At 34.6% G+C, this 27997-nt stretch overlaps 1 protein-coding gene across 3 annotated transcripts; it reads left to right on the top strand.

Annotated features, from left to right (window-relative positions):
* Positions 1-23: 23 nt before the first annotated feature.
* Positions 24-18717, top strand: LOC111390772 (histone-lysine N-methyltransferase ASHH1-like). 3 transcript variants are annotated; one of them, XM_023015880.1, is made up of 12 exons: positions 24-164; positions 1252-1411; positions 3148-3225; positions 5625-5689; positions 7144-7300; positions 8888-8974; positions 9295-9379; positions 9460-9553; positions 9649-9847; positions 15035-15069; positions 17506-17872; positions 18171-18717. In XM_023015880.1, exons 5-12 carry the CDS (start codon positions 7187-7189, stop codon positions 18423-18425), a joined length of 1236 nt encoding a protein of 411 aa, XP_022871648.1. In that variant the 5' UTR covers positions 24-164; positions 1252-1411; positions 3148-3225; positions 5625-5689; positions 7144-7186; the 3' UTR covers positions 18426-18717. The 3 variants fall into 3 exon arrangements, with proteins under 3 accessions (XP_022871648.1, XP_022871649.1, XP_022871650.1); XM_023015881.1 differs by lacking the exon at positions 3148-3225; XM_023015882.1 differs by lacking the exons at positions 3148-3225; positions 5625-5689.
* Positions 18718-27997: the final 9280 nt, after the last annotated feature.

The following is a 27997-nucleotide window of genomic DNA, read 5'->3' as shown; positions in this document are numbered from 1 at the left end:
AATCAAAATAAAATATAAAAAATGGAAACAATATATTGAAGAAAACTGACTCCATACCTGCTATCACAACCGTCTTCCTTGGCCACCCCACTACAGACCACCGTCTGCAAAATTCCCAGCACTGCCGCAAGCCCGCGAAAGTGATCTTCTTCAAATTCGAGAAGGTATAAATGTGTCCCTTGTTTATTTAAATTTGTTTATGCTCAATTTCAATTTCAATTTCCATTTTGCTCATGCATTAATATTGCTTTGATATTTCAAGTTTGGAGTACCGGATCAATTTCATCTTTCTTTTTTCTGAAATATATATATTTATTTATTTATTTATGTTGAAAAGTGCCTATTTGGAGCCAAATACACTGGTGGTCACTAAATCTAAATATGTAGAATTATTTCCATATTGATCATTATATTTGGTTTGTTTCAAGTTGATCATTGAAATTGAACTTTATTACAATTGATCAATTGGTTTAACGTAAAAGGTTTCTGAATAGATTGCACGTTAGCTTTTCTGTTACTCAAACTAACAAATATATACGAAATGACCAAATTGTAAAAATATTTAAGTTACACAAAAATGATGGAAATAAGGTGCAAGGATAAGGTACAAGAGATGGAAGAATACCCAACAGGAATTGTGTAGGCTTAGACATCCAAGCCCTAAAATTTGTATCATTTTGCATATATATCAATCCATAAAGCCCCTGTTTAAGTCTCATTTTTTTGAAAAAAATACATTTTTAAACAGTATTTTGACATCATTTTAACTACACATACTTCAATAAAATAATATTACACGCAAATCCCAAACTTTTCCTTATTTTTTAACCACACATTTTCTATCAATACACTATATAAAAATTCATTCTTATGAAAAGAATGGGGCTCAAACAAGGCAAAAAGGGAACAGAAGGCTCTGGAATTAGGCTTGAGTTTTTGAAACACAGGGAGCTGAGAGGCTTCTTGAAGATAGTTTTTGTTTGTTCAAAAAAGGAACAAATTGAATGAGCAGCTCTCATTTGATGACCCTATGACGAACAAATTGTACATTTATCTCAATGTGTTTAGCGCGATCGTGAAAGACTGGGAGAGTTTGTAATTGGTCCATGTGAGCTTAGATGTGCTGTTGGCTAAAACACTTTTTATGGGAGTGAGCAATGAAAGTGTGCTTTTAAGAACTCCAAGATGTTAAGTTGGAGTCTAGGAAAATATGATGACCACTAATTAATTGATTATCAACAAACATGACAGGTCAACATCCAAGAATCCAACCAAGTTTTGAAGGAGGAGAGAAGCAAAGGCCTTCCTTAGTTGTGCCTTCGAGATATCAAAGAGCACATTTCAAGCTCTCCAGTAGGTTTCTGATGTATTATGAAGGGTTTATCTCCGCTTCTTGACATGACAATATACGGTGAGATACTATAGTTTCACTGTTACTTCAATATAATGTAAAGTTGGACATTTGATCAATTATAAGAATTCTACGGAAGATTAAAGTAAGGAGCAGCAAGCCCCAAGACCTCCCACTCCCACCAATGTGACCTGTGTGCATTAGAAATCAGATGTCTTTGTTGGTACAAAGAGCCAAACATATCCTAGATTTTTCATGATTTATTTAAAGTGGGTAAGTTGCATGGAAAACAAGTCTTCGTTGTTGCTGACAAAGACAAAATACTACAGATTTATTATAAGAAATAAATGACTTGGTTGTGACAAACTTATATGCCTATCATTGTGCTTGTAATATGGACAAGTCTTTCATGTTCCAGGTATCCTTTGATTTTATCAATAATAATTACAACAAAAAAGAAGCTGCATTTTGAATATTTAATTTTGAAAACATTGGTTTCACCATCAAGTTGCTCAGAATCCTGGTTAATGGTGCCGATGACAGTGTAAATCTGGGTATAAGAAGGGTTTGAATATGAAGATATATAATTAGTTCCTTTTTTGATGAAAAAAATAAGGATTTGTTTGTAACAAGCGTTTTAAGTGGCAGAGAGAAGCTATTTCTGGTGTTTTCATTTCATTTATCACACGGAAATTGTTGAACAGTCTTTTGTGAGCTGAGCAGAAGAAGAGGATCTATTTGGCTGAACAAATAAGTAAAGCTAAGGCTTTGATGAGTTGGAGAGTGGGCTGAAAGAACAGGATGTCTCTCTTCTTTGCAGTAGATTATTAGTTTTACTTTGCTTGCCCCATCCTTACATTGAAATTTCATAGAAGGAATTTGATACTTCTACAGTAGAATCAGTTCCAGTTCTTAATTTTTTTGGTATCATACTCATACACAGGAGGAATTCGAAATTGGACAAATTGAACCTCAACTTCTTTGTTCATTCAGGCTTCATGCAGTTCTTATGCTTAATATCTCATCTGATAGCACTTGGAGCATACACACTGGACATTGTCCTGAGTAAATGTCAATGACTATGATTACTTCATCTTTGGTTTTTTACACTAATATATGCTTTACTAATTTTTTGATATAAGCATATTTGTTATTTTTTAGTAGTGCTTTTAAGCTGTGGTTCATATGGAATGTATGGATAAGTGAGTAATAAGTTTTGGATTTTACAAGTATGTGAATAAAATTGTAGGATGACGGTGTTTAGGATGCCCCAAACGTAAGATATAAGGAACTCGGAAGAATACATAACAGGGAGACATAGAATTGACCTCCAAAAAAGCGGTAAATGAGGAGGGACCACCTCCAATACAAAAGAGAAGTAGCAAAAGTAGAGTAGAGACCTCTAACACTAGACATATCATGTCTGTAAGCGTGTAATCATCGAGGAAGGTGAAGGGGTCAACTGCTTGATTTCCCTTATGAATCAAGTCTTGATCAAATGAAAGATGGTATCTGATGTGTCTGAGACTGCATTGGATAGACCATGGCCTACATCCGTGAGTGATGGAGTCTCTTTATCTGTGTTTCATGACTACCTTGTTTATAATGTGTGAATTATTTGTGTGAAAATATTGACACCATAATTAAGTTTTTATTTGTTGAAGTTAATCATTTATTTATTGGGTTATGTCCAAATTCTATCTATTTGTTCTTTTCATCTTGATGAATTTTTCAGTAGTTTCCTTTGCCAGTTTAAAAATGAAATTTTGTTTTGAGTGTTTTCTGTCTTTGGCAAGTACATGGAGACTTGTGTTATAGAATGGTAGATTCAACTTGCTGGATTCTCCCTTGCAAGTGCACCGTCCAATTAAAAGGTAAAATAACCAGTAAGATCTGGAAATTACTAAGCAGATGCTTTCTTCTGAGTTGGTTTTTTTTTTTACTATGGCATGCTTAGCTAGTCCTTTGTGAGATGTTAAATGTAGTCATTTCCTGCCACCTGGACCTCCTCTTTCATGTACCTTATCTAGCAAAATGGGGGATTGAACATCTGGAATTAATCCAGGTGTTTACTTGATGCGAGATCCAACATGTTCAAATGGTCTTTTGGCTTCTCTAAATGCAGCAAGATGCTTGATTTAATTTCATGTGGTCTTCTGAAAGTGTTCTTGCTAATGTTAGAGCATTATTTATTGATATAGTTGGAATATCTTGTTGGGAAAAGTGACTTTTCTAGATAAACTTGTCCCTACCTGAAAAAGAGAAAATTCTAATCTCTCTATTTCCTCGGCACATATAAATGGTATTCCTTTTTTCGTTGTGCATTTTTGTCCAGGATATGGGGTGCCTATTTTCTAACTTAAAGATTCCAAAAATATCAAGATGGATATCAACTGTTAGGGAATTTACAGCCCCGAACTCTATTAAATAAAGTAAATTCCTTTGAAGGAATGCCTTCTCCATTTTGAAGTTTTATTAGTTATTTTTCTTACCTCGATGATCTTTTTGATGAATAGATTTATTTCTCATGTGTATTATGGGGTGCAACCTAATTTTATGTGACATTGAATCTACCTGATATTAAAGAAGTATAAATTCCATAGCATACTAGCATAGTTACCCTAAAAGAACATATTTGACACTAAAACTTGACACATAATGTTCACTTATGACAAGCCGCTTCCTTTCCTTTTGTCTTCTTTCATTCTACCTTACAAATTTACCTGAACTTGTTTCAATGTTAAGAAGAGCTTCTTATCCCCATGTTTCCCTTCGGAGTTTGGTTCAGGATATATGGTGGAGATGTGTAATAATATATTATTAAAGATTACCAAGTTTAGATACCTATTTTAGGAAAAACAATTGAGGTTTATTTTCAAAGAATTTTTAATATTTATTTTATTTATTTAGTTATTTCTTACTTAAATTGGAGTACATAAAATCCAGGATAAAGGGGTTTATGGATTATAATAGAGATTTTTTTTTCATTGAGTACAATTACAAACTTTTCCCGATCTCAATCTTCCCTGATTCTCATCTCTCATCTCTCACTCCTCTCTTCCTTTCTCCCGTGTCTTCTTTCTCTCTATAATTGTGGTAGTTAATTTAATTGTCTCCGTCATCAATATATACATTGAATTATTAAGTAGAGGGGTAAATTAGTTACTATTTTCTTTAGGCTTTGCACACTAGAGGGAGAGAGATGGATAAGGAAAATTCAAAGAAGAAAGGGAAAGTAATCCATAAGTCTCCATCTTTCAAAATGTCACATCGAAGCCAGATCCGTCTCCAAAAGGCTCGTTCAGTTTCCATTTTGATGTTCATGATTTATAATTTTTATACTCGCTCGTCCACCTATTCGATGCATCTTAATTATGCAATTGGGGATTATTTTGGCAGTGTTACGATTTTAGTATTTTATCATAATTTTAGATTTGTCCATTTGATTAAGGTTTTGCTTATCTTAGTTTTTACATTTGAATTAGGTTTTGCTTATAGTATTTTCTCTTTGATTAAGGTTTTTCATATCATAGTTTTTAAATTAATATTTTTGATTAAAATTTTTACTATAGTATTTTGAGACTTCCTTTTATTGTATGATTTTGTTGCATTGTATAAGTAAGACCGTTCGGGACTTCTGAAAGAAGCGTGGTGCATATAGCATTAAAAAGTCTATTCAAGACGTGAAGAAAATAGAAGTAAACCACAATTGTTTTGATTCCTTTTACACCTATAATAGAATTTTAATGTTGTGTCAATGAGACTTATAAAGTGAATGTTCTCAATTATATGTCCAATTCTTGAAATTCTATGTGAATCAACAAGTCCAAATTCTTAGTATTTAAATTGAATAAAGTAAGCATTAGAAACCTAAATTTCTAGTATTCATGAGTGAATTAAGAGTGATTAGAAGGTTGTTGGTGAATTCCATGTTTTCACGCTTCATTACGTGAGGTATCTTGCATCACTATCTCATCGAGGACTAGGGAAATTTTGTATTTTCAAGATTTCATATTGTATTGTATGTTTTTTATTTTGTCAATAGGCATTGTCTATGTTTTAGTTAGTCCAGTATGTTCAGCATTAGCTATAATTCTAGGAGCTTTAAATATTGCCTCTGCTCACTAACTTGGTAGTCACCGTTTGCAGGATGAATGTTTTATCTAATTATTTTATAGCTTGTGGAGAGTATGTTTTATTTATGCTTTTGCTATTCTTACGATGCCTTGTAAGTTTATACTTCTCCAATGACATTATGTTTATCATTTTGAAGGTTCACCTACCAAAAGGAGTAGCGCCATTTATACAAATTTCTGAAAATGATTTTTTAGGCCTAAAGTAAGCAATCATCCTTTATTTTCCTTATTGAGGATCTCTTGTTGGTGAATAGGTTTTTATGATTAATTGGTAAGGAATGTTGTGTAGGTTTTCATGTGGAAAAAGAAGGTTGATATGGATATAATGTTGAATGGCATGTGATATTGTTTTCAAAGGAGTGAAGTCCATTTTTAAGACATCGTTTGGACTCCGAGAACTTTGAGAGTTTGATCACAATGGCAAGGAAAAATATGCAAATATAATTACACTTGAGAGGAAAAGGACCTGTGAAGAACATTTTAGAGTTCATATTTTATGATTTTATTCTGCAAAACAGCAGTTAGTAAACTAATGGGCATATTTCTCATAAAATGCAATACTTTTAGGTTTATACCTATTTTATTTTTGGAACTTGTGCTTATTGGATACCTAATTTGTAAAAAGCTTCAGGTGGATAAAATATTGTAGTACAAGAAGTAGAGAAGTTTTATTTGTTGGTACATGCAGGATAGAATCATTATAGTTATTCCTTATTTGTGTAAAAGTGGTGCAAACATGCACCATTTCGTCTGTTTTTGATGCTCACCCTGCTGCATGGTCCATCTTCCAACGGTGAAAAGTCAGACATCCATCTTGGTCTGCATTTGTATATTTAGTTCTTTACATGAATTAATCTACCAATATTCTCATGCTGTATGTCCTGTCGCTGTTGATTTCTTTTCAGATAATTATATACTGGAAACCATCTTACTCTTCTTAATTCAATACTCATTTCCTTCTTTGTGAACAATTGGTTTTGTTCCATTCAAAATGACATCTTGTGTTAGTAAAAGACTCTCATTTGCTTGCTTTTTCCCCTTGTTACTTCTCTCATTTTGCTCCTTTGTCATCAACAAACCAATTTATCCCTACTCTCTCTCTTTACTTGGGTATATTTTCATCTTTTCCTGACATGAAGCAGAAATTAATAATTTTCTGTTTTAAATTACTTGAAAGAATTCAAGAAATATGCTTTTCAACAAAAGAGTGAGATCATTATTCATTTACGTGATTATATGGACGTGCAGTTAGTTATTATTGTAATTATAAGAACAGGATTCCATTCAAAGTCATAGCTAAAAACTTCTCTTGAGTTCTGTTATTATAAGTATAGTTTGGAATAAATAAATTCAATATCATTTGAAGAAAAACATATGGAATGAACGTATCATTCTTTTACTCATAATTCTTGCTAGTATTATGATGTTGAGGTGTATAGAAAGGTGAGTGTATTCTCAAAAGAACGATCTGTGCGATCTGATTTTTCCTCTTGAGTTGATTTTTTTGAGCAATACCCTCTTAGATGTCTGCTCCTATTCTTTTTAGCTCTTACTAGAAAGTTGTGTTGTTGAAGAAATTTCTATAACTATAATGATTATTCATGGACTAGCTTTTGTAAGCTCTAGATGATGGATGATTTTTTCATTGTATTCTAGACGACATAAACTGAAAGAAGATGATATTGCCATTTGCGAGTGCATGTATGATGGAATCAATCCTGAAAGTGCATGTGGAGAAACGTGTTTAAATGTACTAACCAGCATAGAGTGCACAGCTGGGTACTGCCCTTGCGGGGAACATTGCAGGAATCAGGTGAACATAAACTATACAGATACTGTGTTTGTTTGTGGTATTCAATAATTGGTTCGGAATATTGTTGAAAGTTTAGAGCTAAACTTAACACCATAAGGATTAGAGAATATCATTAATGTAACACAATGGAAATTTGGTTATTTGTACAGCCTAAGCCCCTGTTCAATGCCCATTAAAAAGAGTTTTTTTTTGGGGAAAATGAGTTTTGGAGTAGTGAGTTTTTTGGAGAATGTGTAGTTAAAAGGTAGGAAAAAACTTTGGGTTTACGTGCAAAATATTTTATTGTGAGAATGTGTGGTTGAAAATGAGTTTAAACAAAATAAATAAATAAATAAATAAGGGAAGAAGAGTTTGTGGAGAATGGTAGACAAACAAGGGCTAAGTTTTAAACTAAACTACAGATTCAACATCTAAGAATTCTGCATCTTATTGATGAGAATAATACTACTCTACAATTCGGTGTCTCAGAGCAGGCATAATGTTTGGCTGAAGTAATTAGCTCTACTTTATAAGATGTGTTTCTTCATTATCTTATGTACATTTTGAAAAGGTTGAGATGGGTAGAAGATGAGGAGACCAAGGAGAGGAGTATCAGTTGTATTTTTGTCATGTTTTGTGGCTCTTAGGGCTAGGTAATCAAAATGGGCTATTACCTTTTTAAAGCACGTGATCACTTGATGTCCATACTGAAGTCACATTCAACATAGGTGATTTAAGCCATGTGATCATTAGTCCATATAACATTGATGTTTTATGTTATTTGGTCATTTAACCTGGATCTGAAACCTCAAGCACACATTAAAACACGCCGAGGGTCAATTAACATAGATATCTATGCTACCCGGTCATTTTGCATTACAGAAGTTTCCATGGACTCTTCATCTACAGGAGTTATTATGGTTTTTCTCTCTCTAGTTTTTATGCTTTCCATCTGTACTCTTGAGTTATAATGGCTTTCTCTCTACGTTTGACATTTTCAATTGTCATTATGATGTGGATAGTTTGCAGATATTTTGATCTTTTTAAATGTTGCTTTTTTCATTGCCTCATCTACTTTCCGTTCTCCGATGTCTTGCTGTTTTTCTCTTCTTTCCTTTATCATCATCGATAGAGCTCTTCAATTGCTTCAGTATCTTTACAGCTTACTCTAGTATATGTTTTGCCACATGTCTATACTCCATCCTCTTCCTTTTGTGCGGTAGAGCAGCTACCTTATACCCCAGATGCCAGTAATAGTTTGGATCTGTCTTCTTATGGTTTGATTTTGCGATCCCAGGCTCTGTCACAGCATGTACATTGTATAAAAGAACCTTGGTTTTGATTATATTCTTATTTCTTCCTCCTCTACTTGGTAATTTTCATGCACAATCGTTTACTTGAACATTAACTTCTAAGTGTGTAAAACTGTTCGTTGAATTTTTTGGATGACCTTTCAATGACACCCTATTGTTTGTTGCTTCTTTGGGCTAAATATATAATTTGGGGATCATAACATATAGAAATTACACATATACGTTAAATCATTTTTTCAATCTTTATGCAATAATCTGGAGGATTTCATTTTGATTTGTCATATTCTATTCACAGAAATTTCAGAAATGTGAATATGCAAGAACTAAGTTGTTTAAAACTGAAGGGCATGGTTGGGGGCTTCTAGCTGATGAGATTATAAAGGTAACCCATTTGAATCCCTCTCATTTTTATGCTTGTTTTGTTTGATATTTTCTGGTTTAAGGATGGAATAAACATTTTTTTTGCTTCTAGCAATTTCTTTGTCGTATTTATCTATGTATAGTGGAAAACCATGTGTGTTTCTATTGAATATTATCTATGGTATACAATAACATGAGCCAATATAGTTGGTTGTACTATAGTTTAGAAAAAACTCCATAATTTATCTAATCTTTGAAGTTCTCAATTTTGTTAGACATCTAATAAAGCTTCATAGACAAATTAACTTCATGTTAACTGAGCAGTTGTTTCTGTATGTTAAGGCTGGACAGTTCATCATTGAGTATTGTGGAGAAATAATCTCATTAGAAGAAGCTAAGCAAAGGTCCCAAAATTATGAAGCTCAAGGTTGAGTATCACTTTTTAATATTTGTTTCAATTTATCATTGCTGAGAATCACTTATACCTCCATGGATTATGTAATGCAGGTATTAAAGATGCATACATAATTTCTCAAAGTGCAAGTTGTTTAATTGACGCTACGAAGAAAGGAAGCCTAGCAAGATTTATAAATCATTCATGGTAAATCGAGCAGCACATAAGATGATTGAAATTGAAATGAACTAAAGCTGTTCAGCACATAAACAAATGGCTCATCATTTTTCTGGAATTTGCAGTCAACCAAATTGTGAGACCAGAAAGTGGGTTGTGCTGGGGGAAACAAGGGTTGGGATATTCGCAAAAAAAGATATTTCTGTGGGAACTGAACTTTCATATGACTATAATTATGAATGGTATGGTGGAGCCACTGTTCGCTGTCTGTGTGGGGCTGCTAACTGTTCTTTATTTCTCGGTGCAAAGTCCCGTCATTTCCAGGTGATTGTTTGCTTTTCAAAGTAGTGAAATCAGGTCTTGCATATGATATGCCTTACTATTATGAAAAAGAATCATGATAGAACCTATAGATTAATTTATGTTTAACTGCCAGATCCAGTTGTTCTGCTAAGACAAGAGCTAGACCCAACCTTGCTTCAATTGATGTTTATATATCCTTACTGAATGTTTATGAAAACGTCTTCTCTAATTGTCCTTCCCACCTGAAGACATCTTTATTTTTCCTCCAAATGAAGGATCTTCCTAGTTGTTTCTCTCTTGGACAGCTATTGGGCTTCACCTTTAGCACGAGTTTCATTTGGGGGATGTCAATTTTTTTAGTTTTGGAACAGAACATCATATGTTATTCTTTTTCTTGTCAAGATAAGAGCCTACAAGTGAGAAATATTTGCTAAGTGGGAGCATGAGACTGGATAATCTCTTACCTTTGGTCGAATAATCTATTTGCAGAGGTAGGGTTGTTCAAGTGTCTTGAATATCTTATACATAACTAGGAACATTAAGTGGCTTCACACATAACTGATGCTTCTATCAAAATAAATCCACTTATCAATTTTTATACCTCCCTGGGTTGAAGCTTGTGCAATTGAACTAGTAATATGCTTCTATCAATAATCTAAGTTGTACTGGTGAACTGCAGTTTGGTTAGTATTGGATACTTCTAAATTTCATTTGTATATCCCAAACATTACAAAGGGACTGGTATATATATACACACATTCGTCTCCTACAATTAACTATCTTGACGTGCTTTGTGAAGTAATCTGCATACAGACATGAAAGTCTAAAATTAAGCCTAGTCAACTGTATCATTCCTAGCTAACACATGAAAGAAACATAGGATGACACATCATTTTAGTAAGAACATCTGCTAGTAGCACTAATAGTGACAAATGGAGTACAAATCTGATGACTTTCAATCTTCTCATCAGTAAAAAGTATGTCAATTTCAACATATTTAATTCTATCAGGTTAACAAGATTGTGAGCAATGTTTATGGCAGTTTTTTACTATAGAATATAGCTTCATCGCTTGTGTCTCAGTAACTCTTAGTTCCTTGAATGATGTCTTGAACCATATCAACTCACATATTCCTGCACCATTGCTCTAAACTGAGCTTCAGCAATGGATATTGTTACCACGGATTGTTTCTTAATCCTCCAAGTAATTTGATTTCCTCCTATAAATGTTCAATGTCCGGATAATATTTGTCTTCTATAGAGTCTGGCGAGTCAGCATCCTCATAAACTTCTACTTGAAGATGATAGTTCTTCAGGAGAAGTAAGTCATTTCTAGGTGTTCCTTTTAATACCTTAAGATCTTTAAAACTACTCCCATATGGGATTCACAAGGATGCCTAAGGTGACTGTGAGACAAATATGAGCTTACCAACCAATCTTTAGTATTGCCCCTTGTCAATTATAGCACTGTCGACAATAGTTCCCAAGTTATGTTTCGGGTCAATTGGACTATCTCCTGGTTTGCAACCTAGCATACCTGTTTTTTAAGAGATCCAATGCATACCTTCTCTATGACAAAACTATCCCCCTTTTAGATCTTGCAATCTCAGTAATATAAAGTATATCTTTTTAGGTTCCAATCTCAACTCACACACTTCAATAAATTTGCTGCTTCAGATTTTTCCCTGAGCAAATACTCTCAAGTATGATCATTTAGAATGTAATAAACCACCTAGCAGCAGAAATGTTGTTGATACATAAGACCCCACATATCACTATGTACCAAGGAAATAGATTATTGACTAGTATTTTTGGGAAGGAAATTGAGTTCGATGGTGTTTAGATAACTCACACGCTTCACAATGAAAATCATGGATATAATTATTTTGAAGCAAAGAAGGAAACCTTTTCAAATAAGTAAAGTTTGCGTGACCCATTTTATGCCAGAGATAAAATTCTTGATTTAATGTAGAGTAAGAAGAACTTAAGTGTGCATAAGATGGATTACCTGATCCATTAGATTTAACCTTGAAGTAGTAAAGTCTATCGATCTCCTTTCCTGTACTAATCACCTCAGGGAAAAACTTAAAGTGATTTGCTAATTGAAAGAAGATTGCAAGACAATTTCAGAACGTGTAGAGTGAAGTCCAGTGAAAGATATTTTGAAGTAGGAATGCACTATATTTCACCAATAGATGAGAGTGATGCAACTGCAACTTCAACTGTTTTGTCTACCTTAACAAGAGGTATAAGAAACAAACAAGTTTTTTTTTTTTTGATAGGTAATCAAATAATTTTATTACTTAAAAGAGAGTACACGGGGGGTGTACAATCACTTTAAGCTATTAAGGAAAAACATGAAATTAGGCAACCCATCTACAGGATTTGTAGCCACAGCATTAAACCAAGAATACAAGGTAAAGTAAAATGTTTCTCTTATCTGCTCTCTTGCCTTTGTTTGGTCTTCGAAGCAACGGTTGTTCCTTTCTCTCCACACGCACCAAACAATGCAGCCCGGGATAAGGTGCCATACTAATTTGCTATCCTTATCCCGAAGTTTTCTACGCCATGCCCGTATCACGTCCTCTATACGACGAGGCATCACCCAATCCATAGATTGTGAACTGATTATACTGTTCCAAATCCAACGTACACCATCACAATGAATGAACAAATGATCAATCGTCTCCCCATCCTTCTTGCACATATAACACCACTCGGTTGCATAAAAACCTTTACGACGAAGATTATCTACCGTTGAGACCTGTCCCCTCACAACTGTCCACAATAGGAATGCCACCCGAGGAGGCAATTTACACTGCCAAACCAGCTTCCATGGGAATGAATTATTCACACATCCCATGAGAGAACCAAAGCACGAGCAAACTGAAAAAAATGCCATCATATGCTGTCCTCCACTGATGCAATCCATCTCTCCAACCCGATTTGGGTCTCATGTAAAATGGTCATAAATAGCGAATAATCTTCCAATTCCCAATCCTGAAGATCCCTCCCAAAAGTTATATTCCAGCTATAACTCCCATTATGAATGTCTAAGGAATCACTCACCATGGCAGTGGACACTGAGGCAATACGATACAAGGAAGGGAATCTCTCCTTCAGCGGTTGATCTCCGCACCAACAATCATCCCAAAATTTAATCTCATTACCATTTCCAACCACAAACTTCAGTTTGTCCAAAAATGCACTCCATCCCCGTCGGATATACCTCCACAAGCTCACCCCATAAGAACCACGATCCTCAAATGTACACCATCTACCATCGGTCACACCATACTTCACTCCAATTATTTCTCTCCAGAAGCTGTCCCTCTCCACTCTAAATCGCCACAACCACTTGCCTAATAAGGCTTTATTGAACAACACAAAGCTCCTCACCCCAAGACCTCCCATCCTCATCGGCAAACAAACAACTCCCCAATTGACCAAATGGAGTCTCCTCTCCTCTCCCAACCCTGCCCACAGAAATTCTTTTTGAAGCCTCTCTAGTCTCTTTGCCACTGCTATCGGAACGGGGAACAATGACAAAAAGTAAGTAGGGAGATTGGAGAGAGTGGATTTAATGAGAGTAAGTCTACCACCCTTAGAAAGGTACATACGCTTCCACCCTGCTAACCTTCTCTCCATCCTTTCTACAATACCATTCCAGATATGGGTACTTTTAAATCGTGCCCCTAATGGGAGTCCTAGATATGACATCGGCAACTGCGCAACCTTACAACCCAATATATCAGCCAGCTCCTCGACATTATTAACCTCCCCAACTGGGATAGCCTCAGACTTTCCCAAATTAATTTTCAAACCAGACACCGCTTCAAAACATAAGAGCAGACGGCGCAAGTTCCTGAATTGTTCTACATCTGCATCACATAAGATCAGCGTGTCATCTGCAAATAACAGATGAGACACCTGCAATTGATCAACCATAAAACCCTTTATCAAACCCGCTCTCACTGCTCTTTCAATCATCCTACTGAGAGCCTCCATCACAATGACAAATAACAAAGGGGATAATGGATCCCCTTGTCTCAAGCCTCTACTGCTACGGAAATAACCCTCTGGTGTTCCGCTGACCAAAACTGAGAATGAAACAGTAGAAATACAGAATTGAATCCATTTACACCATTTATCCCCAAAGCCACAGCGCCTGAGCATATATAATAAGAAACCCCAATTCACATGGTCGTAAGCCTTCTGAATATCTAGCTTACAAAGCATCCCTGGGGCCCTTAGGCGCATTCTTGAATCTATGCATTCATTCGCTATAAGCACAGAGTCCAAAATCTGACGCCCTTTTACAAATGCATTCTGAAACTTTTGAATGTGGCTTAGGATCAATGACCCACAAATTAATTGAAAATCTAGTAACATTTAAACAAGTCAAGTGAGAAAATGCACAAAAGGATAAGATATTGAAGTGTCGAAACTGACTGAAAAGAAAGCACAATTGGGGTTAGAAAGTGATTGATTAAAAAGACGACAATTGAGAGTCCAACAACATTAAAACTATCCAAGATCAGCTTGAAAGGGTAGAAGGAACCGTCTTTGAACTGGTACAAACCTGCCAAAAAAAACAAACCAGCCTTGTAAACATGTAAAGTGGAATGGAAATGGACTGGACTCTCCTGAAATTTGCTGGACTTGCTTGGAGATAGGCTGAAACAGACTGAAGCAAAGGCTGAATTGGCCGGAAATGTGCTGAACTGGTCTAAAATAGAGAAAAACAACTCTGTTTGCTGAAGAAAGACTTCTGGCATAAAGTGGCTGGTAAGAAGACTAAAAATTCCGGAAATTTAGGCTGGAAAACAAATTAGCACTATGTAGAAAATCTGAATTTCGTTTCTATGCATATATACACATTTCTCTCCTACAAGTAAACATACAGACACATGATTAAGCCTAGTCCATTACATCATAGCAACTGACAACCATAATTACACTAATAAAATACATGTTTTCCACAACATAGATGAACAGATTTCATCATCTATTTTTTTTGTATAACGCAAATAAGGAACCTTTTTTTATTCCCCTACTTGGACATCCCCATCTAAAAACTGGCATCTATTTCAATTAATCTCTTTCTTTTCAGTTCATTTCATACTCTCTCTTTGATGGCCAAACTTTGGCCTATCTGAGTTTGATTGAGTTGCTTAACATCTGTTTGTTGCCATATGTTGTGCCACAGGAGTATAGCCATGTATGGGAAGATGGTGATGACAGGTAAATTTTACTTCTATGTTGCTGTTAAGAAGGGAGAAAGTTAATTTGCTGGACATTTTAGCTCAAACCATGGCTATGCTTATGATAGAAAATTCCGGTTAAAATTAATTCGTTTTTGTATATTTGAAAGTCTTACCGATTTGTTAAACATTTGATACATCAACATTAGGGGTACCAATTGAGGTTCCAATGGAATTATAGGCTCAATTTTCGGATAGATAAGGTTAGAAGGATAAGAAGTTAAAGATTACTTTTAGTTTATTATTGGGGGGGAGGGGGGGAGGGTACTGTCACAGCTGTGATAGTGTTGTGCGAACTAGAATTCAAGGAGTTTAAGAATTTAGTGAGCGTAAGATATGTATGGACGAAATCAATGGACGGTAAACACGGGCATTAGTTGATACCGGAGCCACACACACCTTCATCACGAAGCGCAGTGGTGAGGATTGAACGTTCACCATGGAGGTGGATTGTTGAAGACGGTGAATGCAACTGCAAGGTCATTAGCTGGTGTAGTTTGAGAGGCTGAACTATGGTTGGGTTCGTGGCATGGACCCGTTGATATTTTCGTTGCATCGATGGATGATTTCAAGTTAGTGTTGGGCTTGGATTTCTTGAGGAAGGTTAATGCAATTCCTATACCTTCCTTTGGTTCTATGTGCATTTTGGAGAAGGGATCGTCATGCATGATTCCTACCATTTTCATGGGAACGCAAGCGGGACAACTTTTGGCTATGCAATGAGCGAAAAGATGGAAGAAGGGTGAGCCGACATTTATTGCTCAATTGTCTGTTGTGGCCAAAGCCTCTAGTAATGATGATGTCTTGCTGGCAGCTATTGCAAAAGTCCTCGAGGAAAATAAGGACATTATGCCTGCGGAGTTATCAAAGAAACTTTCACCTAGGAGGGAAGTAGACCACCGCATTGTAGGGTGAACGCGGTTTGATTTGGGCGATTTGTGTTATATTTTCAACTCAAACCATTTTACGCTTTTTGAAATTTTTTCAAACCAAACCAAACTGTTTTATTTTTCGAACTAAACAAAACCAAACCATAATTTGCGGTTTGGTTCGATTTTAATCCGCGGTTTACCTTTCGACATTATAGTAATATATTTAACATAAGTTAAATATAAATTTAAATGAGAACTAATAATATTAAATGTTAAATTATATTCATATTTACCATGAAATCCATAAATAAATTATTTTCAAAGTTTGTTGCTAAAGAAGTTAATAGAACAAATACATGTTTCTTCATTTTTATTTTTATTTTTTTGTTTAACATTCATATTGTCATATAATGATTGGTAAAAGTAGAGTTACATTTTGTTATTATAGTTTGGTTATAACTCCTTTCGTCTTGCTGGTGAGATGTTAAATAAGGATTGAGCATGATATGTTTAGATATACAAAGATTGATAGAATTTCGGCTTATTGGGAATTAATGAATTTAATCCTCTAACTACTTTATGAAAGTAGAAGGCAGTAGCACTAGTTAGAGAACTTTAACATTTCCCACAATCAATACACTCCGTCCTTCGTTTTTTTCAAATCATGAACAAGTTCATTAATCATCTAGGCACACAAACAATTATTTTTCTATTCAAACCACAACTAAAAAGTGTATAATAAGTTCAAAAAAAACAAATAAAAGAAAAAATAATGAAAAAATGACTTGAATAAGAATCTAAGACTTACCGAAAGAGAAGAGAGAAAGAGACTATTCATGTAGAGATTAGTAGATTAACATGTAAAGGCGATTGGCGATTCGTTCAGCAATGGCAGACAAGCGTCAAATGTTAAGAAAATGAGAGTTTATATTAGGGCTTCTGAAACTTTGGACGTGATTTGCTGACGTAGTTTTGTTGAATTGTGATTTGGATTGTTGAAAATATATATTTTTTTCATTTCATATGATTCTGAAATAATTTTAGTCTAGTTTAGATATTGGGTGAGAACGTGTTGCGAACCTGTTAAATCATAGGTCAATAATGATGAACCTAATTTACTTTCTATGATTATTTCAACAAGCTGGTTGTAATTTGTATTGCTAAATTATTATTTTTTTGAAAAGTGAAAACTGTAAAAATTTTAAGTTAATAAAATTAATGTTTTAATTAAAAAAATTTAAAACGGTTCAGTTCGATTCGATTTTGTGCGATTTTTGAAAATCAAAACTTAAATCAAACAATTTTAAAACAGTTTGGTTCAGTTTGAGGGAAAAGAAATCACAGGTCCACGTAAACCCGAACCAACGATTTCAACTCAACGATTTCGATTCGACTTGCGATTTTGCGATTTTTTTATGCAACACTACCGCGTCGGGTTGGAGCCCGATGCCAAACCTCCGGGCATGGCACCCTATATGCATTTCAGTTACAGAGTTTATAGATTGTCCGTGTTTGTTGAGCATAAATTGGTTTCTGCATAGCAGATATATGGCTGAAAATATTCCACTCTATGGCTCTGATGAGGATGATCATTCAATGATGATGGGTGGTACGGAGGGATCTGAAAACAAATTGGAGATTGGTAGTAGTAAGAGATCGAGTTCTGTACTTCCTGTGGCAGCAAATTCAGTGGATGCTAAAAGCTTCGAGGCAGCAAAACAAGTTTTAGAAGACACAGCAAAAGCTTTTTCACTGAATTTTAACATTGGCACGGGTTCAACTTCAACGAAAAAATCACAGCATACTTCCAAGGGAAAGGCAAAAGTTTCTGGTAGGAAGCAAGTCAGAGACAAATCTGTTACTAAACTATTAGTATCAAAGGAAGCACAGGCCGAAGTAGCCGAATATGAGGTGCGAACTGTTTTTTCTACGTATTCCTTCTGGTGAAAAACCACTTGCATAATTATCTCTTTATTCTTCTCCTTAGTTTGTATTTCCATGCATCCAATTTTCCACAGCAGTGATGAGTATCATGTTTGGGAGTGTTTAAAATTGATGATAAATTACGGATCCTAAGAAATGTGTTGATAAAAAAATTGTTTGATCAGCTTATATTATAATTTAAGCTTTGTCAAACATGCATTGCCACCTGATGTAGAATAATATTTTCCATTTTTTTTTAATGCTCATTGCACGTATAATTGTGCAGGAAATAAAAAATAAAGCCACAGCCGATCTAAATTCCTTGTATGATGAAATACGTCCTGCCATTGAAGAAGGCAAGTGGGACAGTCAGGAAGGTGGAACTACCAGTGTATCAGAAAAATGGATAGATGCAACCTGCGCAAAGTATGAAGCAGATTTTGACTTCCATTTCTCCATTATCAAGAATTTCTTGTGCCCCAAAAAGCCAGCTGGAGACGAAGCCAGGTCTTCAGCAGGGGGGATTGCCAGAAGAAATTGAAATAATGCACAAATTACAGTTTTCATTTCTGCACTCCAAGAATGTAGCTTGAATTTTTATTTTCTAGTAAGGACGTGGAAAATTCTATCTTTGAGACTTGAGACGGTTAAATGCAATTGTTGAACTCATCCTGTATTGGTTTATTGCCTGTTTAATGGTGTTGGGATTAACCTTTTCCTTCCCTTCGCTTTTCTGTTTTACTTTTCGTTTCTTTTTATTTGAATCAAGGAGTGTAATGATATTTTTCTTATAATATTTGACTGTGTAATGGTCAAAAAAGAGTTTCCGCTTATTAAGGACTCAAGGAAGGGATGAATAGATAGAAATTTTGATTGAGGATCCGTCGCTTTGCACTGATTCGATGCGAGATAGTTGTGTGAATGATGGGACTAACCTAACTTAAAAAGGGTTCTTTCTTCTCTTGATCTTAACGGTGAATCTTGATTGATTGATACAAGAAACCGATCAGAAAGAAGAGTAGCATGAGATAGGCAGCAGTAAAATTTCATATAGCAAATCACGCGACTTGATGGATGTTTTCTACTATAATGAATCCAACGCATGCTCGAGCTGACTATAGATGGAATTCTTAAAGTTTTAAGCAAGAATTACACGTTTTACCCTGCTCGTCCTTGTATGTATTGAGCGTAATTTTAACTTGATGTGCATAGCTTGACACACATTAAACTTGGAATGTGCCAGCCCAATACGGAAGAAAGACATGGAATACACAGCAGAGTTGACTAACATTCAGATTTCCAAGTTCACACAATTGAAGAATCATGTTGCTCCAAACAATTTTTCAGGCGAATTTTAGATTTTTGATTTTTCATGGAGAATGTTAACGAACCCGAGGTGGAGAAAAACAAATCTTCCAACTTTACTGAATGCCAGCCTTCCGTCAATTGTTTCTGCTCAATGCCTGCCTCAACGCCCCTGTAGGTTTATATGTACATCAACTATAATTCACGAGCTCTTTGACCCTTGGAGGTTTAGCGAGCTACATGTTTCTGCTGGACATTTGCCTAGTGATATATAAGATATCACGGAACCAAGCTTTGCAAGTAGTTGGTATATCATCTTCTTTTTCGTTCAATTGAGTTTTCAAGGACTAATAGGGGGTTATGAACAGGGTTTGTCTTCGGGTTTGGAGCCAGAGTTGATGTTGCGACTGAATTTGAGGATCCTCGTTTGCTGTATACTGTGAGGGATGACAAATTGGTAGCCAATGCAGCATTGACCCAAGAAGCTTGATGAGTGCTCTACACTCATGATTTTTATGCCACCTAATTTGTTATTTTGCTAATCTTGAGAGTGTTTTAGCACTTTTTAATGTGTGTTTTGATGTTGTGATGTAGGTTGATGAAATTGAAAGAAATAAGCAAAAGTTGGCGAAATTTGAGAAAATGGCCAAATGGTAAGAGATCCAAAGTTCGGGGACTAAAGTGAAAATATTGAAAAATTGTGTTGAACCTCGCAATAAAGATTCGAAAGTACTAGGAGTCAATTGGATGAAAAAAGATGTCAAAGGGATCAAATATGGTCAAAATATGATCACAAATCAATTTCCAACCGACAAGTTATGCTCCGAAGTTTTAGCCTTACATTGAGACCCGTTTTTGACATACCAAACGATCAAGTTGACGAATGATGCCTGAAGCAAAGTTGTAGCCTTTTGAGTTACCTTTCCAATGAATCTTGAATCATCTCAATTGATATCTGATGCAAAAGTTATGCTAAAAATACTCAAAGATGCGCAGTCTGCATTTTCGGCCAATCCGAGTGCCGCGGCGCCCATATGACTGAAATTAACAGAACAGGTGGCGCCACAGTGCCCATATTTGCCGTCGAGGCGCCGAATATGCGGGAAGACGCGTTTTTATGTTTTTCGACTCTTTTCTTAGCCCAATTCAACCCTATTTCGCCTAAGACCCCCCAACATACTATAAATACCATTCAAAAACCCTATTTTCAAGAGGATGGAAGGGGGTAAGATTGAAGAATTCAATCACACAATTTGAATGAGGCAAAAATTGAAGACATCAAAAGGAAGGAGGAACAATATCAAGGAAAAAGATTGAAGATCTACCCAAAAGACTAGTTTTTTCTATCATTTTCCTTATGTTATTTATTGTAATTTGTATGATTTTTCATTTATTACACCATGAATTAAACAATTTATCTAGGGGATTGATGTAGCCGAATCAAGATTATGGATTGATGATTTTATAATTATTTCTTTGATTTTTCCGCATATATTTAATTGTATCATGATTTTAATGCTTTTAATTGCCTGATTAACAATTGGATGATTTCATGCTAGTCAATTCCGACGCTCGAGAGAGTGGGAATTTAGGCGTGATCATAAGAGTGATACAACATAGAATTTATAGGTTTCGAGAGAAAGTATAAATCTGTGAAGCTTACTCCATAAAAGAATCGAATCTTTATTAAATTCTTGATTTTCAATTTTGAACAGAGATGTTAGAATTGGGATCTAAGGTTAATTCCTAATCGGTGCTCGAGAGAGGGGGTTAGAAATACATTAGGATTCTTGCTTTTAAATATGGGAAAATTAATCGGAATAATTTGAATTCGTTGAATCATAATTGAAAGTTAGGTGAAATCAATCCCTAACCCTTCTCATCTAATAATTTGTATTCCCCAAATTTGTCACATCCAATCACGTTAGTTTAGTTTAAATCGTTCATTCATAAAATATCAATTCAATCATACATTCATCTAAATAAAGTAGAAATTGCATAATTATAGTACTTAGTGAAAATTAAATAGAATCCCTGTGGGTTCGACACTCTTACTTCAATACTTTATTACAAAACTTGACACCGTACACTTGTGGTTAAACCACGTTGCATAAAACGCGTGGCAAAGCTGCCTTTTTACGGTGCTCTGATGTGACATTGAGTACAACTTATGATGGATTTTCTCCATTAACTGCAGAATCAAAATGTGATAGCTTTCGAAAAAGAATCGGCTACTAGATAAGCATTATTCAAGTTTGAATGCATAGCCAAAAACTCTGTTAGTCCCAGAGATATAATGAACTCATATTTTCTTAAGGATTTACGAATCAAAATCGCAGAAAATTGAAAAAACTGTAAAAATAGAACACCAGATATTTTGTTGCTCCAAAAGGAGCCCGGATGTTCAATCCAGAAAAACTTAATCGCCCGTTGAGCCTCAATCAAGAGTATGCTCAAGATTCACTAAGTTTCACAAAGAAATCGTACAAATGTTCGAAGAAATCAGAGATTTCTTCGATTATCTAGCCTCTTTTCTATTACAAAATTCATCTCAAACGATCAAACAAATCACTAATTCTTCCCTTTCAAATAGAAGAAAAGATTACATCACAAAGATTTTTTTTTCATTTTTCAGAGAGAAAAGATTACGAAGAAAACCCTTGCACACAGAGAGAGAGAGAGAGAGAAAAGAGTATTCTAGAAAATCAGTGTAAAACCTAGAAAGACGAAAAACCAAGGGTCAAGTGAAGTATATGAAAACACGATTACTGAACTGACTTCATCTAATGGTTGAGAGTGTGCCACGTGTACGGCACACTCTTCCATAAGAGGTGCGAGAAAAGCGTTCTTCTAAAACGCGACATTGTTAAAGAACTGGGCCTCCGACAATTTTAAGTAATAAGGCCCAATAAAGAAATAGTGAGGCAGCCCATTTCTTTAACAATCTCTACCTTGCTGAACTATTTCTTTGTTTCAACTAGTGGATTCAAGTTTTACTTTAGCTCTAAGAACCTGTAAACAGAAAAATTTAAAGTTAGTTTGGTTTTCAACAAATGAACTTCTGAATATCACCTGATCAGTCTTTTAGGTAATGTTCAGAATTTTCAAACAATTTGTAAATTTACTAAGTGTCAGAATTTTAGTTCTTAAATCAGAAGGATTAAATTCTGTAGGGATTTTAACAAGTCTGATCACACCCTATTCAACCATATTTCTTACAAAATGAAATTTTATGTCAACATACTTTGTTCTGTCATGATAAACTGGATTTTTACTTAAATGAATGACACTTTAGTTATCAGTATGAATACTAACAAATTCATTAACAAAACCAATTTCATTTAACAATCCTCTTAACCAATTGCTTTCTTTCACAGCATCACATGCAGCAATGTACTTGGTCTCTGTAGAGGACAATGCAACCAATTTTTGCAGTTGAGATTTCCAACTAATGCAACTATTAAACAAAGTAAAAATGTAAGAGGATCTTCTCCTATCAAGATCACCAGCAAAGTCTGAATCAGTATAATCCTTTAAGATTATACCTTCATTAGTTCTTTTAAACTTTAATCCTGGGTCAATTGAACCTTTCAAGTACCTAAACATCCACTTTATTGATAACCATTGTGTTTCCCTAGGATTTGCCATAAACCTACTTAAAATACTAATTTCATGAGCTAAGTCAGGTCTGGTACAAATCATGAGATACATGATGGATCCTACAGCACTAGCATAAGGCACCTTCTCCATTCTTTTTAATTTATCATCTGATTTAGGTGATTGATCACTAGAGAGTTTAAAATGATTAGTAATAGGCAATGATACAGGCTTGCATTCAGTCATAGAAAATTTTTCAAGTATTTTCTTTATATAAGCAGACTGTTTTAAAGTAAGAGTGCAACTGGACCTATCTCTTACAATTTCCATGCCAAGAATTCTACTAACTGGACCTAGGTCTTTCATTTCAAATTCAAACTTTAATTTCATCTTAACAGGTTCAATTTCAGATTTATCATGACAAGCAAGTAACATATCATCCACATACAATAACAAATAAATGGATTCGAGTCCACCTCACCATTTGAAAAACAGACAGGAGTCATAATTGCTTTTTTCAAAGCCCAAAGTCTGAACATAAGAGTTGAATTTTATATACCACTGTCTAGGGGCCTGTTTTAGCCCATAAAGAGAATTCTTCAGCAAACAAATATTTCCTATCTTAGATTCAACTTCATAGCCCTCAGGTTGATTCATGTATATAATTTCATCAAGGTCACTATAAAGAAGGCTATTTTGACATCAAGTTGTTCCGGTTCCCAATCAAAGTGGGTAGTTAAAGCCAATAAAATTCTGATTGAAGTGTATTTGGCAACTGGTGAAAAAATCTCATTAAAGTCTACTATTTCCTTTTGTGTGAAACATTTTGCCACTAATCTCGCCTTATATCTTCTATTTTCTGTTTTAGAGTCTCCTTCTTTAATTTTGAAAATCAATTTGCAATCAACTACCTTTTTATCTTTGGGTCTATTGATTAGAACCCATGTTTTATTTTTTATTAGAGAATCAATTTCCTCATTCATGGCTTTCTTCCAAAACTTAGAATCGGGACAATTTATTGCTTCTTCAAAAATGTTGGGTTCAGAGTTTAAGGAGTCTAAAACAGAAAATAAAGTAACAAAGTCATCATTTCTGAATCTAGTTGAAGGTATTATGTTCCTTTTTTCTCTGTCTCTTGTGAGTTGATATTCAGCAAGTGGTGGATTTATAGATTCAGACTCAGATCCAGAATCATTTTGATTTGAGTCATTATTTGATTGAGTAGACTCCACCTCAATCAAATCATTTTGATCTTCAATGGTTTCAGATTGATTTTCCTCAACAGTTTCCTTCATTAATACAGGTTCTTCAGATTTTGAGGTTGTGAAACTATTACAGGGAAATATGTCTTCATTGAAGATAACATTTCTGCTAACTATAACCTTGTAGCCATTTTGTTATTTAACCCATAGCCTATAACCTTTAGTCTCCTCCCCATATCCTAAAAAGACACATTTTAATGATCTAGACTCTAATTTTCCTTCATTCTGATGAGAGTATGCTGCACAACCAAAAACTTTAAGTTTGCTATAGTTTGGCATTCTTCCTGATCACAGTTTTTCAGAAATACTGAAATCAATAGCACCAAATGGACTTCTATTTATCAAATAAGTTGCAATTTTTAGAGCTTTACCCCAAAATAGTTTTGGAAGACCAGAACTATGAAGCACACACCTGATTCTTTCCAATAAAGTCATATTCATCCTCTCAGCCACACCATTTTGCCGAGAAGTGTAAGTCACAGTTCTGTGTCTTAAAATTTCAAATTCTTTACAAAAAGAATTAAATTCAGAACTACAAAACTCAAGTCCATTATATGTTCTTAGTGCTTTGATTTTCTTATTTGTCTAATTTTCAATCATTAATTTCCACTGTTTGAAATTTTGAAAGGTGTCAGATTTTTGTTTTAAAAGAAATGTCCATATCTTTCTTTAAAAATCATCTACTATTAGTAGATAAAAACTAAATCCACTTAGAGTATTTACAGTAGTTGTGTAATACTCCGAAATTTTATGCTCGTTTAAATTTTCATAGGATAGTGATTTAATTTTCAATATTCTTTTTGGCCATAAGGAAAAGGGGACACCACCTTTGTAGTGGTTAATACTAGAGGTAGCTAATGAATGCAAGCATGAAGTGCTAAATGTTGTGTATACATGAAGTGATTATTAGTTAGTCGAAACTTAAGTCAAGTTTGAATTTGAATGAAGTGGATTATTTTGTTAGGACTTCAATTGACCAAACGATTAAATTATTTTACAATCTACAATTTTTGAATATGTAAGTTGGATACAAGTTTAAATTTGGGATATGCTTTACTAATAATGAAAGTTAGAGGGGTTAGATTATATTAGCTGAAAAGATGAGAGACTTCCTTTGTAAATCTAGGATTTATGGCTACTTATTACCCTATAATCAACCCACTTGTCATCCATCATCACCATACACTTAGACAATAGACTAAACATGTGTAGAAACAAGGAAAAAAATGGAGCTTATCCAAGGTGAGGCGGTGGGAGTGAGAAAAAAAAAAAAAAAAAAGACCATTATCCTTTTATATATATATATATATATATATCCATTGTCATAGAGAAAATTCCTTCACTTTGCAAAATATTTATACACTCAAATAGAGAGGAAAAAATCGAAAATAAGAAAGGAAAGGAGAAGGAAGTAAGTCTAGCACTTCTAATTTATATCTCAATCGAAGATCTTCAAGTTTTACGGTAAGATACTTTCTATGCTTAAGGGGTATGATCTGCATGGTAATATTTATGCTTAAACTATGCATGAAAAACCATAATATGATTATGGTGGACAAGTCCACAAAGTTAGATATCTATTTATGCCTTAGGACAAGTCCGAAGGGCACCGGCAATCCGGAATGTGCAAGTATGGGTTTGATTGCATTCTTTTGTGTAGTATTATCATGATAAAAATCCAAGCATGGTATCTTATTGAGTATTCCTTATACTCATAGTATGTTATGCTAAATTTTCAGATCCATGATCATTGGATTGATGGAAGTTAGTTGGCAAAATCGATGATGGATTAAGGACAAAGATGTTTTGTACCGAAAGTTTCCTCTTGTATGTTTTGTTCGATGACTGTTTTTCCATCTGTTTTTCTTATGGTATTATGTAAAAATATGTACATGACATGATGTAATATGGTATTAATAGTAAATTTTGTAATTATATCTTTCATGTTATGTTAAGAGACATTTTTGTAGTTTATTTTCCTTACAAGAGACAAAAGGCAGAAACGGGACAGTTTCTGGAGTCAATTTCAAAATGATGTTTCTAACTCTATAAACGTCCATTTGAGACTCTAAAAATATTTCTGTTTTCCTTTTTGAGTTTTCTAAATAAGGCCGCAAGAATTACTCAATTTGGATATTTGTGGCCTGAGATATAAATTTTTAAACGTCAAGGGGTCAATCTGAATTTTCTGTGCAATATTTCACTGTTTTCAGTAAAACGTCCATATCTTATGATCTGGAAAAATTCTCATATTTTAACCTAGAAAACTACTTGAAATTATATTTCTAATTCCGCAAATTTCATAGAAAACGGAGTTGGGATGAATTTTATAAAAAATGTCAAACTTGCTGCCCAAACTAATCTTGACAGTGCCGAGGTCGTGTATGTAAAGCATAATTCCTTGTTGACATGTACTTTTACCGGCCATCAAATTTTATAAGAATTGTTTTACCAAATTGAGAACAAGTTTCTAACATGTAATACTTCTATTTAAGAGTATTTACATGCACCAAAGACTGAAGTTATGATGTTTAGTACGTGACTCTCGAAGCTTAAGTTCGGGCTGTCACAAGTTGGTTCCCAAAGGTCAGCATGTAAGTAGTCTAAGATGGAGGTAGATTTGTGAAGACCAATTTTAAAAGGTATTTTAGTTCGTTTTTCAATTATGCAGTCTTCACAAAAATCCAACTTATTGATGTTAACATTTCCAAAACATCCAAATTTATTCAAAGAAATTAACCCTTTTTCAGAAATGTGGCCAAGCCTTCTATGCCAAATTAAGGATTTTTTTAAAATAGAGTTTAAGGTTGTAACACTGTGATCTACTAAAGGTTCAACACAAATGGTATAAATCTCATTTATCTTAAAAGATGAGATTATATTTTTGTTATTAAGATTCAGGCTGAGAATACCCTTATATATCACAATGTTATAATTGTTATCTAGTTCTCCTAAGGAGATTAAGTTTCTTTTGAGTTCAGGGACATATCTGGTATTGATTAACTCAAGAATATAGTTATTGCTGAGCATTAATTTCAATTTTCCAATACCCTTTATTTGACAACTCATGTCATTCCCCATTTGGATCTTTCTCCCATCAAGTTCAACAAATTCACAGAACCAATCTTTAATAGGGCACATGTGGAAGGTACAGCCAGAATCAAGGACCCATTCTTTTGGATCCCTTCTGGTTGTAGTGACAAGGACAACCCTCTGAATATCAGGATCATGGTTGCAAGCAATTGCTACAGAGCCATCCGTATTATTATTTCCCTTTAAATCAGAGATTTTCTTAAAGCAATTTTTATTAGGTGTCCTATCTTTCCACAATAATAGCACTGCCTGGCTTGATTCTTATTCTTCAGTTGATTCTTATTTTTGTCTTTAAATTTCTGATTCACATATTTTCCTTTCTTAGAAGAGATAAAACTACACTGATTTGACTTTTTACCACGAATGGGTTTTTCTTTAATATGCAGACCCTCACCTCCCTTGGAATGATTTGAATCAATTTGAAACTTTAGGTCTTTATTTCTTAGAGCAGTGATTATGATGTCAACAGTAAGGTCTTATCTCCCATACTCTAAGGCATTCCTAACATCCCTATATTTCTCACTTAGAGAATTTAACTAAACCAACAACTTGTTGTTGATCAGAAAGCTCTTCATCACAATTGGCTAGATTTTGAGTTAATTTTGTATATTTGTCAATATTATCTTTTAGAGTGCTAGAGGGGTCAAACCTAAAGTCGTAAAACTATCTTAGGAGGTAGCACTTATTAGGCATAGTTTTGGTTAAGTATAGACTTTCCAATTTTGTCCATAATGCCTCGGCAGTAACAGTTTCACCTACCTTTCTAATTACATTATCAAATAAGTGCAGAAAAATGGTGCTCCAGGCAATCTGAGTTAATTCTTGTCTCCTATAGGCACATGCACATCTCTGTTGA

This window comes from Olea europaea, unplaced genomic scaffold (assembly GCF_002742605.1).
Source record: "Olea europaea var. sylvestris unplaced genomic scaffold, O_europaea_v1 scaffold713, whole genome shotgun sequence".
Taxonomy (NCBI): domain Eukaryota; kingdom Viridiplantae; phylum Streptophyta; class Magnoliopsida; order Lamiales; family Oleaceae; genus Olea; species Olea europaea.
This window is presented reverse-complemented; position numbering and strand designations above follow the sequence as displayed.